At 43.2% G+C, this 15,262-nt stretch overlaps 1 protein-coding gene across 1 annotated transcript in view; it reads left to right on the top strand.

Moving 5' to 3' along the window:
• The window catches only part of CROCC2 (ciliary rootlet coiled-coil, rootletin family member 2), a 126,530-nt gene that overhangs the window by 16,049 nt on the left and 95,219 nt on the right, over window positions 1-15,262 (top strand). The window contains exons 3-6 of the mRNA XM_015416057.1: window positions 1,661-1,811; window positions 5,602-5,747; window positions 10,100-10,258; window positions 12,528-12,611. Of these exons, the coding sequence (XP_015271543.1) occupies window positions 1,661-1,811; window positions 5,602-5,747; window positions 10,100-10,258; window positions 12,528-12,611 (540 nt within the window). The remainder of the gene's footprint in view (window positions 1-1,660; window positions 1,812-5,601; window positions 5,748-10,099; window positions 10,259-12,527; window positions 12,612-15,262) is intronic.

The following is a 15,262-nucleotide window of genomic DNA, read 5'->3' as shown; positions in this document are numbered from 1 at the left end:
GAAACGTGTAATACAGTAAAACAAGATGGAACAATAAAACCAGGAAAACAACTTGAAAAGCATAAAAAGGAATAAAACAGCACAGCAGCACCGAAACTGTTAAAAGTCTAAACCAGCGTTAAACAGCATCAAACATAGGTAACATAAAACAGCAAATGGGAGTTAGTGTAGATTTTTAAAGTCTACCAACAAAAATTAAATGTGCAAGTGACAGAAGACCCTAAAATCAAAAATTTACAAATGCCTGGGAGAATAGTGAAGTGTTTGTTTGGAACTAGGCTATTAACAGTCTTGATGCCAAGAGAACATTAGAACGGTGGCCAATCACACACTTTCAAAAGGCTTATAAATTTATCTAATATTATGGAGAATGGGGGTCTTGGGGCAGAACCATGTCAGGCAGGGGAAAGGGCACCATGAACCTATTCAGGGCTAATTTATTGTCACATTGTACATTCCAGGGTTAAGCCTTGGCAATGGAAACTTGCTGGGGCTGAGTCCTCATGAATCCTGTTCTTTGACCCTCCCATAATTTTTAATGAACTGTGTACATGTGAGCAGTATTTTTAAAGAGACCAGTGCCCAAATTTGGGACAGCTGGAGCCCCTTCTCAGTAGGCCTTGTTTTTCTCAGTGGTGGTTCTACTTTAAAGTGATGCTAGCAGTCCAAATCACAGGCAGCAACAACATATGTAAAGGTCCAGGGGATACCATGAGAGACAGTGGGAATAGGAATCCTGATTGGTTTTGTTTGTTTAAAAGGTTGACTGCAGCCTTCTTTTGCCTACCCTGAAGCTTACAGAACAACCTTATGAATAACTCTTTGTTTCTACTCCTACTGAATTTCCTGCTCCAGTGATAGAGTTCCATAGTTTTTAAGTGACAGATTACTTTAAGACAGTATTATGGATTCTTCTATACCAGGGCGGTGTAGAATTTTCTTTGTGATGACAGTTTTTGACATAGATTTTGAGGAAATGTCTTAAACTTGTAAATGTGAGTAAAATTATTCCTAAACCACAGATGTATTGTCTATTAAATTGGATTAGCACTCCCTGGTTTCCCAATGGTGCCTCCCCAGTTTGCTGTGGCCAAAGAGGGAGGGCCAGCCTGATGCAGGTCCATCTATGCCTCTTCCTTGGGCTCCCCAAACATCTTTCATCAGGCCACTGGTGTGAGTATTGGGTGGCTCTGCCTTCCCACCACTCAGGGCCAAACCCATCCCCTTCTCCTCAGTTTGTTCAAAGTGTGTGTGTGTGTGGAGCAGCCTTACATGAAAAAAAATCTAATAGTATCTTCTTTGTGATCAAAGATACCAAATATAGCTAACAATAACCCAATTCTGAATTGTGACACTTCATGTAATGCCCTGTTTAAGACCTACTTTGTGATTGGCTTTAGAGTTTGCTATTTAGTTCAGTCAACATTTTTACCATGTATTTGTGACAATTATGCTAAGCATAACAATATACAAGCCTTACTAGTGCGACTGTGAAACCTAACCTGATGCATTTCATTGGGCTTAGGGGCACCTTTAAAATTGGGCTGACAGCTTCATATTTATAGTAAGCCCCAAATCCTTCAGAAATCATTGATACTCAGCAATCAGCAATGACTAAGCAGGTCTTCCAATCAGGCTGTGATTTCTGGTTATGTTTCAGACACTGGAAGATACAGTGCTGCATCCCAGAGCTAGCAGGGATGACAAAGCGTTGACTGTGCGAGGCGAAGGAGAAAGAGCTGCACCCACAACTGTCCCAGCCAGGATTCGACAGATCATCACACAGAGCTTGTCTGAACCAGCATCCCAAGGTACTGCCTTTGCTGGAGGGGGGGGGGGAGGAGAAAGTGCTGTCAAGTCATAGCAGACTTATGGCAACCCCTTAGGGCAGGGGGGTCAAACAGATGGCCCACGGGCTGGAACCAGCCCATCCAGGGCTCCTATCCAGCCCGTGAGCAACTGGTTATTACCTTTATTGCCATATGACAGAGGCTGTGCATTATGTCCCTGTATATTGTTCCCGTGCTAATGTGTACAGGGAGGTAGAAGTGGGAGGGTGGGCATTGGGGAGATACTGTAAGAGCATTAATATTTTAAATATGTTTGTATTTTGAGTAAAAATAATATTGTTAATTGGGTTTGCCTGTGCCCTTTATAAAATTTATATCTCCAGTACCTGGCATTACATTTTATGGCACACATAGCCCGAGCCAACAAAGTGACATTTATGTCAGATCCGGCCCTTGTAACAAATGAGTTCAACACCTTGAAAACCTGGTTTTCAAGGCAAGAGATGTTCAGAGGTGGTTCGCCATTGCTTGCCTCTGTGTAGTGACCTTGGTATTTTGTGGTGGTCTCCCATCCAAATACTAACCAGTGCCAACCCTTTAAAATTGTATTGGATTTTATGTTGTTGTAAACTGCCCTGAGCCCCGTGTAAGCGGGGAAGGGCAGTTAAGAAATTGAAATAAATAAATAAATAAAAATAACCCCATGCCAACAGCTTTAAGTCCCGCACATCTCAGAAACCATCTTCTCTCATAGGGGCATTAATTGAGATCAGTGGGAGGGACCTGCTTCAAATCCCCTCTTTCTAGAAGAATAAACTGACCTTTCTACATAGCAGGGCATCTTCTACTGTTGCCTTGGAGTTCTGGAATGCCCTCCCTCAGGAAATCAGTGTTGCTATTCATTTTGCTCCATTATTTTTAAAGATATAGAATTTCCAGAAATTTTGAAGCTGTGTGGGGGGGGGGGGGGGGGGGAGCAGTCTCTTTCTGGATGTTTTACAGAATGTTTATGGGAAAAGTGAAGTATATGCAGTACTTACTTTTCTATCAAACCTAAATCACTTTTGCTGCTTTAACAATAACATGCATCATTTATAATTCAGTTAGCATATACAATTATATTAATTGGCATATTTATGGAATTGAAAAATATAAATGCCTTAGTCTTCTACAAGCAAAATTGTAAATGTGCCCAGTACTATAATGAGAGAGAATTGCGGACTGCTGCATCCTATATTATTTTAGCATCTTTCTCACCCCCAAAGAGAAAAATCTATTCCACAGAATTTTCTTCATTACTCTACAAAATTTTCCAGTTTTTCCAGTGGAGAATTGGATTACTGCAATGTGCTTTACATGGGGCTGCCCTTGAAAAGTGCCTGGAAATTTCAATTGGTACAATGCTGCAGCCAGGATGTTGACAGGATTGGGTTATAGGGACTATATTACTGCAGCTGTGGCCCATTTATGCTGACTTCCATTTTGTTCCCAGGCCAAATTCAAGCCCCATGTGGCTTGGGGTCAGCATACTTTAAGGACTGGCTTTTTCCATACAAACCTACCCATCCACTGTGGTCATCTTACAAAGCCCTACTTCAGGTGTTCCTACCTTCTGAGATTAGTTGGTTGGAAACCCGAGAGACGTCATCTTTGGGAGAAAATGAACCTCCCACCATTTTTCTCCATGTTCCCCCCCGCCCAGGTCTTTGCATTTCTCTTCTTATAGCATTTCAAAAGAACCTGAAAACTTGGTTTAAGACGGCCTTTTAAGATGCTCCCCCACCCCGTTCTTGTCCTGTTATTGCTTTTGCTGTGGTAGTTTTCATTTGTTTAAAGGAAACACGATAGCAACCGTGCATTTTTTTTTTCCTGTATGCTGCTTCGTAATGCTTAAAACGTAGCCTAGAAATGTTAGTAAATAAATAAACGAATAAGTGATAGCCAAGCAGAGAATAAGATCTCCTTGCACTGAAGTCATATATTCTTATAAGACAAAAGAAAATGATTTGCCTTCACTATATATATGAGGATCAGCAAGTTTAAAAGGGAGAGTTAAGAGATTCAAATCCCTCCAGTATGCTTGGAAACTATTTATAACTACATTAATTGAGGCTCAGATAGATTGTATACCTCATCACCAAATATGCCTGCATGGTTAACAACCCAAGTCAAAAAGCAAAGGGTTCCTTTTAAAAGTGGAAGCTTTGCTCAAATGAGGAGCACAGAAAGGACCACAGGTCCTGGGAAAACAAATGTCAGTTGACAGTAAAGCAAACAAAAAGAGAACTTGATCAGAATTTGAGTAGCAAATTGCTAAAACCATTAAGATAAACAGTAAGTATTCTTCAAATTTATTATGAGCAGGAAACTAGCTAGGGAGGCAATTAGTCCCTTGGATAACAAAGGAATGAAATAATTACTTAAGAAAAAAGAGGCAGAAGAACTGAATAATTCTTTGCCTCTGTCTTCACTGTGGAAAATGTGGGGCAAATCCTCCTTCCCTTAAGCCACTGTTTTTGGTAAGGGTATCTGAACAACTGGGTCAAATCGTGGTGATGAAAGATGAAGCTCTAGAACTACTAGGCAAGCTGAGAACGAATAAGTTTCCAGGTCCAGATGGCATACGCTTGAGGGTTCTTAAGGAATTCTGTGAATTTTTTGCTCTACTAACTAGTATATGGAGCTGCGGTGGCTCAAGTGGTTAAGACGCTGAACTGCAGGCTGTGGAAGGTCAGTAGTTCAGTAGTTTGAGACACGGGTGCCGCATGACAGAGTGAGCTCCCGTCTCTAGTTCCAGCTCCTGCCAACCTAGCAGTTCGAAAGCAAGAAATTGCAAGTAGATAAATAGGTACCACTTCGGTGGGAAGGTAACAGCGTTCCGTGTGCCTTGGTGTTTAGTCATGCTGGCCACATGACCACGGAAACGTCTTTGGACAGCGCTGGCTCTTCGGCTTTGAAACGAAGATGAGCACCGCAACTCTAGAGTCAGATTCGACTGGCTTTCGAGCAAGGGAACCTTTACCTTTACTTTACTTTAACTAATATGTCAGTTATTGCTAAAATCACCCTCCATGACTGAACCCTGGAAAGTGGCAAATTTCATACTAATTTTTACAAAGGGATTGAGATGGGATCTAGGGAATTACAGGCAGTTAGCTTAACATCTGTTCCATGTGATTTAGTAGAAGTGGTCGTTAGAATATTAAGCATATAGAAGAACAACACCTGCTAGGAGAAAATCAGCATGGTTTCTGCAAAGGGAAGTCCTCTAACCCGTTTTCTGTCATATCTTAGGTTTTTGTTTACAGTGTTCTTGAATTCTCTAATCAGTTATATTGCATTGTGTATTGGAGGTCTTTATTGAATTGTTTTTATATTTTGTAGTGTAAGTCCCATTGAATGATAGAACGCTGTCGACATATGGCTATATACCAGAATAAAGAATAGCATCTGTGTCTCCTACAAATTAATGCATTGCTGCTGTCATGCCCAGAATCTTGGTCTGTCAAATATCCTATTAGCCAAGACCATTTTTGTCCAAACTTGGAAGTGTTTTGAATGGGAGAGTACCTCTGCACATGTACAGGCTTGCTTCTCCTTGTCTAGTGAGTTAGTATAGTGGCAAGTACTTGCTTTTAGTCAGGCTGGAGCATTGGCACATCCATTCTGATGTTTTGGAGTCACATTCAGTGATAATTAAACCTGATGGGATAGAAGGATAAACCATGTGTCTGGTCTGTACGAAGGACAAATCAGTCCCAAGTTTGGGTTGGTTCACTCAACTAACCTATCCTTTTTTCACTGTTCTCAGGTTTATTGGAAACAACCTTTCCAATGAATATGCAAGAAGAAAACCGCCTACTGCAGAAGGAACTCTCACGTCTTGAAGACCTGCTGGCACAAACCCGTGCCGAGAAAGATGAACTATCTAGCAAATACCAGGCTATTAATGAGAGGGTAAGATCAGGGTTAGAAATCCATCAAAATATTTCTCTTATGCATTAACAATATTAGACAATGCTTTTCTTTTTTCTTCCAAAAACATAAATGTGTTGGAGGGATTGGTGACAAAATTATTATCCATCAATGTCTCTTTCCCATGGACGTAAAAGTGAAGGGCATACTGATGAATTAGCCCTACACCAGTTTCCCAGCCCCTATGCTTGGAATATGACAAGACAAAATGAGCATGTATTCAGTTGTATTTAATGTGGATCTCCTGTCACATGGGCCAGTCTTGGTGGGTCTTAAACATCATAAATGTCTTCTGATATCTAGTAAGAGCTGTTTTAAAGGAGGAAAGTATCAGTGGTACAACTTTCAGAAATCAAGCTTTCTATAAGATTGTCAGAGCATCAGACTGTATTCTTTCAAAGTAGCAGTCAGCCTTGCTGCTTTCAAAAACCGCATCACACATGAAGATTTTTTTCAAATAAAAAGAAACCAAACAGAACATAGCTGTACATTCCCAACGGCCACCACTTCAGCTTTAATTCTGAGTGAATAAATTCTTTTGGGAGCCAGCAGCTAGGAATAATGTGGGATGATAGATAAATAAATAAACAAATGACGTGATCTGTACCTCTTTTCTACTTTAATGCAGCCATGTGCTCTGGGCTCATAGCTTGTAAGCACATGTATTAATATTGCTCTTGGCCACAGATGCATTATTTGGTGGATCATGATGCGTAATTGGGTTGCACCCCACCCGAAGGTGTGTCAAACCATTGTTTTGGGGTTTTGTACATTTTAAAGGAAGGAGAGAGGTGAAAAGAGAGAGGGAGAAAGAGAGGAAGAAAAAGTAAAGCAGACATATAAAGGACAAAATAAATTAAAAGTGAGTGAAATGTTGCAGATCAGAGTTTAGGGTGAGTCCTGGTCCTAAAAAAGCTGAATACATTTACTGTGATATAGTAGCCTATAACTGAACATTTGGGCTTTGTGGGAGTTTGGGCATGTGTAAAGTTAGGATCACCAGGCAGAGTGAATATGGTTCTTAATCCACAGCTTGCTTCAACCAGTGCAAGATAAGCTTCTTGAAGATGGGCCAGGCCTCTGCAGTGGTCTGAATCTTGCAATAGCTGGGAACAACTCCCCATTTTCTAATACACTGCATTCTCCTGTTGTGAGACGGAGGCTGTGGATACAGCTGGGACCCTGACTTCAAGTGAGCATAAGTATTTTCTGGCAATAGGGTCCTGCTGGAGAGACGATACAATCATAAGTTTTGCTACAAGTACTTGAGATCCTGTGAACTAAATCATTAATGATGATAATAGCTTAAATCAAAGGTCCCTGCCACACTGCAGGGAAAAGGATGGTCGAACTGCGGCAAATCTGAGCCGCAGCAACGTTGAGACGGCGCAGCGAGATCTCACGGATCCCCCGAGCCGCGCCGCCGTCGCTCCCCAGCACAATCAGATGCCGGGGAGAAAGCAACGGTGGAAAGTGGAGGCTGCTGAACTGCGCATGCTCACACATGCGCAGTTCGGCCAGGAGCCGGGTATGCGCCGGCGCAAGGACGCGCCGGCGATCCCACAGCCGCACTTACCACGGCCCATTCAAAAGAACCACCCAGGTAGGTGGTTCTTTTTGGTGCGCTTCATGGGCGGGATGGGACGGATCGGAGACGGTAGCACGACGTTCCCCAGATGTTGCTGTGGGATCGCGCCCGTTTGCTCCGGCCCCGATCCGTCCTTCTCCCAGCCCAAACGGCTCGTATGTACAGGGCCAAAGTCACGTACAGGGAATAATTTCACTTATATCATGCCTACTGGTGACCTGGTGCTCTGATATGATCTATAACTGAAGCAGGGAAACCTGCCCTGGAAGGCCTCTGATACCGCTGTAATTTTACAAATGAAGGTGGCTATACCTCATCTCTGGAAGAAAGGGAGCAATTCTAAGCAGGTCTACTCAGAAGGAAGTCCCATTTTATTTGATGAGGCTTACTACCAAGAAAGAGTTCTTAGAACTGCAGCTGAAAGGCATTTGGTATTTTTGACTGGCTTCTCAGCAGTGGGAGCAGGGAGCAGTGAGGACTAGAATGAGCTCAATGGGTTGTTAATGAAATATTTGTCCTTGTTCGTTAGCCATGTTGGCCTTGTTTGGCAGAAAGATTTTCTTTCAATAACAGAAAACAAAGAAATGATATCCAGGCAAAATGATCCCTGCAACTGTTACTGGCAGAGGATAACACAGTTTTTTAAAGAAGCATTTCTGATGGAAGTAACCTCAGAAATGGAATGGTTAGAGCAGCTGCATTTTAAACCCAACCAGCTTTCTGGCATTGTGCTGCAGCAATGACTCTTTGATGGGGAACTGCCAGGAATCACATTCTGATGTACAAATGTTGGGAGATTATGGTGTGCAAACATAGCCCATTGATAACTCCTCAAGCGTGCTCAAGCAGACAGGAAGTTAGCTCCTGTTTTCACACACTGCTACTTTCTGGAGCCCGCAGATGCAGCTGGTCATGCTGTTTAACTCTGTTGCTCCCTTCCTCAGGAGAAATATGCTTGGTTTGATGCCTGGAGAGTACAAGGATGCGGCACATTCTTGGCCCAACAAAGATTCCCATCCAGAGAAGCATAAATAATTACAAATCCAAACAATCCCTCACTCCAATCCTCATGACAGGCACAAAGTTCCAGGCCTGACTCAGCACCAAGCCTTCCCAAAAGCCAATAGGCCTGGAACCACTGCCCTACTCCCAGCTGCTTATGTTAGGGTGGTGTTACTGCTGAATGGAATGCATGCTGAATGGGAATGCAGAATGAATGGGAGATTTCTTGATTCAGTGTTTAAAATCAGATTTCCTTTTATCTGTTGTAGGAGGCCTCTAGGACTAGTCGGAACAGGTCTATCTTTATTCTTTTGCTGTCCTGACCTGAAACAGGCTCAAGGGTGTGCTGTTTGCTCCATTGGGAATACCTCCGTGTACCTCATCAAGAAATGGGGAGTCCCCAACCAGGCAAAGAGTGCCCCCCAGGGTTGTTTCATGTCAGGAAAATGGTGTGGGGAAGAAGCATGCTGTGGATCCTGATCCTGCACACATGTGAATTCACAGCAGGGAACTCACAGAAACATGTCTGATTGCAAGTCCTTGTGGTGAACCCATGGACTTACTAATGTGTAGTCAGGACCCCTGAGTGGGGATTTGAGCCAAGGTCACTCAGATCCTAGTCTGCCATTCTAAACATTACACCATATACTGGGAGCAGGTTTACTTAGAAGTGGAGCTTATTCCCAAGAAAGAATTCTTAGGATTGCAGCCTGCCTCTATGTGTGTAAAATAATTAAACTGTATATATTTAATGTATTGCATTTAATTATGCCATTCCTTATGCAAGTTTCTGCAGTTGAATACATTGCAGTGTCTAAGCACCATTTGTAACTCAGGTTTCATATTGTTAAAAGCCAGTTTGTAGCCCTCACAGCTGTTGTTGCATTAGAAAATAAGCAGGCAGTGTCAGGGGAAGGCTCACACTCAGCAGTACTAGTTTTCTTTCTCTTCTGACTTTTAGTTATGTTCTGTTGAGTGTACAGATCTGGTCTTTTTCACTTGTCCATAACTCTCCTCCCGTTCTTGCCAAAACTGTACGTTTTGAACAAAACATTACGTGCCCTATGCTTCTGTGGATTACAGAGAAGACTGCATTACAAAGCTGAAAGAAAGGGATAAAGAAAAAATGCAAATCTAGTTAATATAAAATAGTTCTGCAGCAGTTTAGCATGCATGTAGATTTTGCATCAATCTGCATCTAATATTTGCTCCGTTGTTGTACCAAACCCACACTGGAACAGAAAAAGATGCGGCTCAAAACCACATTCAGATACCCCTGGTTAATGCCGTACTGACTGCAGAGTCACCCCTGAATGCTCATCAAAGGCCATAAATCTATTCAGACAGCCACCATAAAACCGAGAGATCAAAGAAGTGAAAGCAGCATGCTATAAAATTCGACAATCAATCAAAGTGAAAGTGGGATGCAATGTAGATGGGAATTTCTGTTCCAGTGTGGGTTTGGTAAGACAGCAGAGCAAATGCTAGATGCAGATTCGGCCTTTGAGTGTTTGAGATTTTGCATACCCATTTCAAAGCCTTGAACATTGGAAGAGTTGGAAGAAAAACTGAGGGTTTATGGACTGATGGCAGCTGTTTGGGGAGCTTTAAGGTTCCTTGGAGTTGTGGTTCATTTTGTTCACTTGCATGGCTGTATCCTGCTTTGTTGGGCTTGCCTTGTGTTTCAGGAGCTAGCCCTGGGGCTCCTGGCTCTTGCTTTGCCATTTGGTCTTTGCTTTTGTAGCTGGAACAAGCTCTGCAAGGAGAGGAGGAAGGAAACACACTTTTCCTGCAGATGAGGCAGCAGTTCAAAGAGGATGAGAAAACATACAAGCACAAGCTGCAGGCCTTTCAGGACGGGCAGGAGCGCCAGGCTCAACTAGTGCAGAAGATGCAGAACAAGGTGGGTGGTGGCACCTTGGCCAGGTTTCTTGAGCCGGAAATTGATGAGGTCTCTTCAGGAGGATCCTGAACAGGAGGCCCTCAGGAGGATTCAGGAGGACAGAAAAGTGGAACTTTGTTCAGAGGTTCTCTGAGGATTAGTGGATTTATGGATTTAGAAAAATGTACCTTATGCATGTCTCTGGCCTTTTTCAGTTTCACTGTTCATCTGATGACTATGTGTGGCTGGTCATTTGTTTGTTCTGCACAGATTGCTACCTGTACGTAGCACATGGTTTATCCAAATTATTTTTCTTGGCTACAAACTACAAATTTGCATGCCTTTTAGGGAAGGATGGGTTGTACCATTTGGCCTGACTGTAATAAAGCCTGGCCTGTGGGCAGGGGAAGTGGAGAGCATGCTCAATGGTGCTATAGAGTGGTGCTAAGAGGTGGGTGAGAGCCAATCTGAAGTGGCAGCTGTAGTGCACTTTGGATTAGATTACAGATTGAAACATGGAGGAGGGACCACAGGGAAAATTGGGAGGGGGTGAAATGGAAAAAGAAAGAACTACCGATCAGCAGGTTGCAGCAATTCCCATTAAAACAATTCCCGTTAAAGCATAGCCTTTTGTATTGTTTTTAGGATCCGTTAAGCTGCCTGGCAAACAGTGTCAGATACTTGCTAGATTCCTGAGAAATCCCTCCATCTACATCTCTCTGAAGTACTTGGAGGAACTGGGAAGCCTTTGGGATGTTTAAAGTGGATGGTGGTCCTGATACTAAAAAGGGCATATTGCATTATTTCTAAAGGTCCGGGAGAGCCCTTTCCATCTTCAGGTTTCTCATCTGATGCTTCTCATTCCCAACCGCGTTGGCAGCCACAGTTTCTCTTGGTTTCTACTTAATCAGCCAGCACTGTGACTTTCCTGTGCCTTGGCTTCCATTCACCAGTGCTAGTAGCCAGGACTGCATCAAGTGCATTTCTTCATAACAATTATTTTAATATTGTCATTCTCCACCCCCTTGCAGATGTTTTTCTCAGGCTGCTTTCTCAGGGAAGGCAGCTTCCATTTCCTCAACTATCCTTCTCCCCAAACACTTATAACAATCGGTATTTTTATATGGCCCACCCCAAAAACTCCAGTTTTAGCAGCTGCATGGGCTTCCCTTCTCTCTGGCTTCTGGGATAGTCATGGATTTAAACTTATGATAGATTCTGCTCCCTAGGAGTTCTGGCTGTAGGCTTGGCCTAGCATACCACAAATTAAAACATAGCAACTCTTGACAATTGTTCCTCCATCTTGGACAAGCATGATTCAGGCAGGGAGAATATGATTAATTAGCGACTCCAATGTATGAAGCTCATCTGAACAAATTGAAGAAAATCAGGGTGCTCTACAACTGCCACCTGTTGGCTTTACTTTGCATAAGGAACACATGCCAAAGACGTTTACTGCCAAATATAACCATTACGGTGTATCACCAGAACAAGATCATAATGAGAAAAGAGAAGACAAGCTGGCTGGAACTGGGTGTGGGGACAGGAAGTGAAGGATTGCACATGGAACATCCTAAATTAATCTGCACCCCCAAATTAAAGAGCAGACATTTTGTAGTTTCCTGTTGCCTTTACGTGTATGAATTCTACATTTTCTGGGGCCAAAAGGCTTGGATTAGGGCGGGTATGTCCAACAGGTAGATCGCGGAGGGGTCAGAGGTAGATCACCAGCCCCACTTGGTCTCCTGGTATAAAATAAAATAAAAAATGTTTGCAGTTCTTTCTCTGTTTTGTTTTTGCTTATTTTGCTTACCAGTAAATAACAGAAGGTGCATTATAAATGGAGGAGGGGTGGAACCCAACTTTAGTGGGTTAAAATCTAATTTGAAACTAATTTGAAACTTTATTTTCATGGTGGTAGATCACCGGCCCTTTTGGCCGGAAAAAATAGATCACTACCTGTTCGAAGTTGGACATGCCTGGATTAGGGAATGTTTCTAGGAGACTGTTTATTCAGTGTAGGTACCAGTTTCAGCCTTGGTGAAATGTTTCTGAAAAATATTTGAATTTTAAGACAGGTGGGCTACAACATTTAACGTTCTGTAATGTGGAATTTGCATGGGTTGAGGTGGATATTAGGATATAGATTCACTCTAGATTTGGTAGTACATTTCCAGTTCTGTTCATCTGACTCCCATCCCTGTGTCCCTCTTACCTGGACTACTTACTCTTGTCTTCTCTTTTAATTCTCTCTGCCTGAACTCTTTGTCCTTTCTGCTCCTTGTCCTAGATGCTGCAATACAAGAAAAGATGTGGGGAACTGGAGCAGCAACTGCTGGAGAAAACCTCTGAGTGCGAGCATCAGAAACAGATGGTCTGTGTGGCTTTTTCCATGCTGTAAATGATAATGATGAAGCCTATGGCCGTTTGACTCTTAACACCATGGGCAATTTGTATATCACTATCCCATCATGCCATGCACATTTAATTGGAGCAAGCCCTTGGCAGACAGCCTAGCCTAATGGCATATATGGTACAAACACTCCTTTGTGTAGTTCATATCATTTAAAGGCTTCCCCCAGTTTTTCGGGATGTCCAGTGTTTTACTAATATGTGGATCACATAGCCAGCCAGCGAGGCACTTTACTTTATGAAAGGGCTATTGAACACAAGAGCCTTTTTCACAGCAGGATACAAACTATCTCTGAAAGATAAGTAAATCACTTGAGTACAATTTACAGACTATGTGAGGTCTAGAGATAGGATTGTCGTTCCTGGAGGGAAGCCTGTATAGGAGTGTAATATACATGTGAATCCCAAACACATGACTGCAGTGGTCATTCAGTATCACTATTAATCTACTGCTTCTATTCAAGCTAGTGACTGAAACTATAGGGCTTATGGTTGAGGACAGCAATGGTTTTCTAGCTAGCCTGTCTCCCTTCCTTCCTTCTTCCCCATTGTATTTGTTGGAAAAGGTAATGTCTGGTATACAAAGAAGAAGACCCTGCAGGGGACAGCAAGAAGACAATTAGATAGGATAGTTAGGTTAGCACCGGCCCTGGTCATACGGGGGATTTTGGCCCGGGAGAGGGACGGATTGGGGGCTCAGCAAACAGGCGCGATCTCACTGCAACATCTGGGAAGCGGCGCGCACCCGTCCCCGATCTGTCCCTACACCCGGGAAACCCGCTGTAAAAAAGAACCTCCTACAGAGGAGGACTTACCTGGAGCACCGCAGCAAGCGCGGCCGTGGGATCGCCGGCACGCTTGTCCTCCGTAGCAATCCAGCCTCCCGGCCGAACTGCGCACGCGCACACATGCGCAGTTCGGCTGCCTCACTGGCACCCCCCCCCCCCAGCATCTGATCGTGCCGGGGAGGAAGTGCACGGTGGCTCAGGGGATCTATGTGATCCCGTCGCCACGTGTCTTTTTTGGTGCGGCTTTAAAAAGCCGCACTTTGCCCGTGTTTTTCCCCCCGTGTGGCAGGGGCCACCTTCTCTTCTCTTAAGTGTCATTTCTTGTCTGTCCCGAGATTGCTACTCTGCGGGAAATTTCCCCCTTCTTCTTGGAAATGCCACGCTCAGTCTTATCCTCTCTCTCAGCTAGAGATGTAGTTAGGAACCAATGTCTCTCCTCTTTCCTATCAAGTATGTTAATTCCCAAATAAACCTTTATCTACCCTTTAATCAGGTTGTGCACCGTTGCTGTGTTAATTACTTTGCCAACAGTATTGCAGGTAGCCATCCAGCAGAGCTGTTCTGAATAGTGAGAGGCTTCTGAACATCATCCAAAGATGATGTTTCCTTGGAAGACTTAGTAGCTTGTTATGGCAAGGCTGTGGGGCTTTTTGCAAATAAAATTGCTTGCTCTGCAGTTGTGACAGTCAAATCCCAGGAGGCTTCTAGGGTCTGATCACATTTTGTTGGAGGCCTTTCTGTTATTGCAGCTCAAGGATATTGGCAAGCTGCTTGGAGAAGTGTGACCTACAACTTCCTCACTTGATCTTTGCCCTTCATGGTTTATAACAGAATGGTAGAGTATCTCCAGGTGTATCCTGGAAGTGATCGATGGCTCCTGGAAATAGATAGTGGTGCTTATTGAAAAAAGCCTATTTAGGTCCCAAGAATCAGCAAAAAAGAAAAACAAGGTGTAGGAAAACTTTTTATTCTTTCTTGATCTCAATGTGTTTTGCCTATGGCTTTGTGAGGGGATCCCTTTTAGCATAAGCTTCCGAACACACCACAACAGTAATGTACTGTACTTGGGATTCACATGTATATTATTCTCCGTTACTGGCTTCCCAAGGTGTGATTGAAAGCTTATACTATAAGGGATCCCCTGACACAGCCATAGGTGAAATGTGCTGGGAGCAAGAAAGAATAAAAAGTTTTCCTACACCTTGTTTTTAGAATCATAGAATCAAAGAATTGGAAGGGTCCATACAGGCCATCTAGTCCAACCTCCTGCTCAATGCAGGATCAGCCTAGAGGATCCCTGACAAATGTTGGTCCAGACGCTGCTTAAAGACTGCCAGTGAGGGGGAGCCTCCACTCCACTCACCACCTTCCTAGGCAGCTGATTCCACTCTTGCACAACTCTTACTGTAAAAAAGATCCAGCCGGTACCTTCCCGCCCTTAATTTAAACCTATTTTTGTAAGTCCTATCCTCTGCTGCCAACAGGAACAACTCCGTGCCCTACTCTAAGTGACAGCCCTTCAAGTACTTAAAGAGAGCAATCATGTCCCCCCTCAACCTCCTCTTCTCCAGACTGAACATTCCCAAGTCCCTCAGCTCTTTCTTTTCTGCTTTTGTTCTTTTCTTCTGCTACTACTGGTGGTTTCCTGACTTCTTCTCTACTTGTTAGTGTTGTAAAATAGTCAAAAGTGTTTAATACTCAGACTATCAATGGATCTTGCTCTATTGGAAAAAAGAGATTTCTTTGCTTTTAAAAACCTTTATTTCTAAGGGTAAAAGGTACACGGGATAACTACAAATAAACATAACACTAACAGCTACATTTT

The sequence above is a fragment of the Gekko japonicus genome, unplaced genomic scaffold (assembly GCF_001447785.1).
Source record: "Gekko japonicus isolate JY-2015 unplaced genomic scaffold, Gekko_japonicus_V1.1 scaffold300, whole genome shotgun sequence".
NCBI classification, from domain to species: Eukaryota; Metazoa; Chordata; class Lepidosauria; order Squamata; family Gekkonidae; genus Gekko; species Gekko japonicus.
Note: the sequence above shows the minus strand (reverse complement) of the source record. Positions and strands in the feature narration are given on the sequence as shown.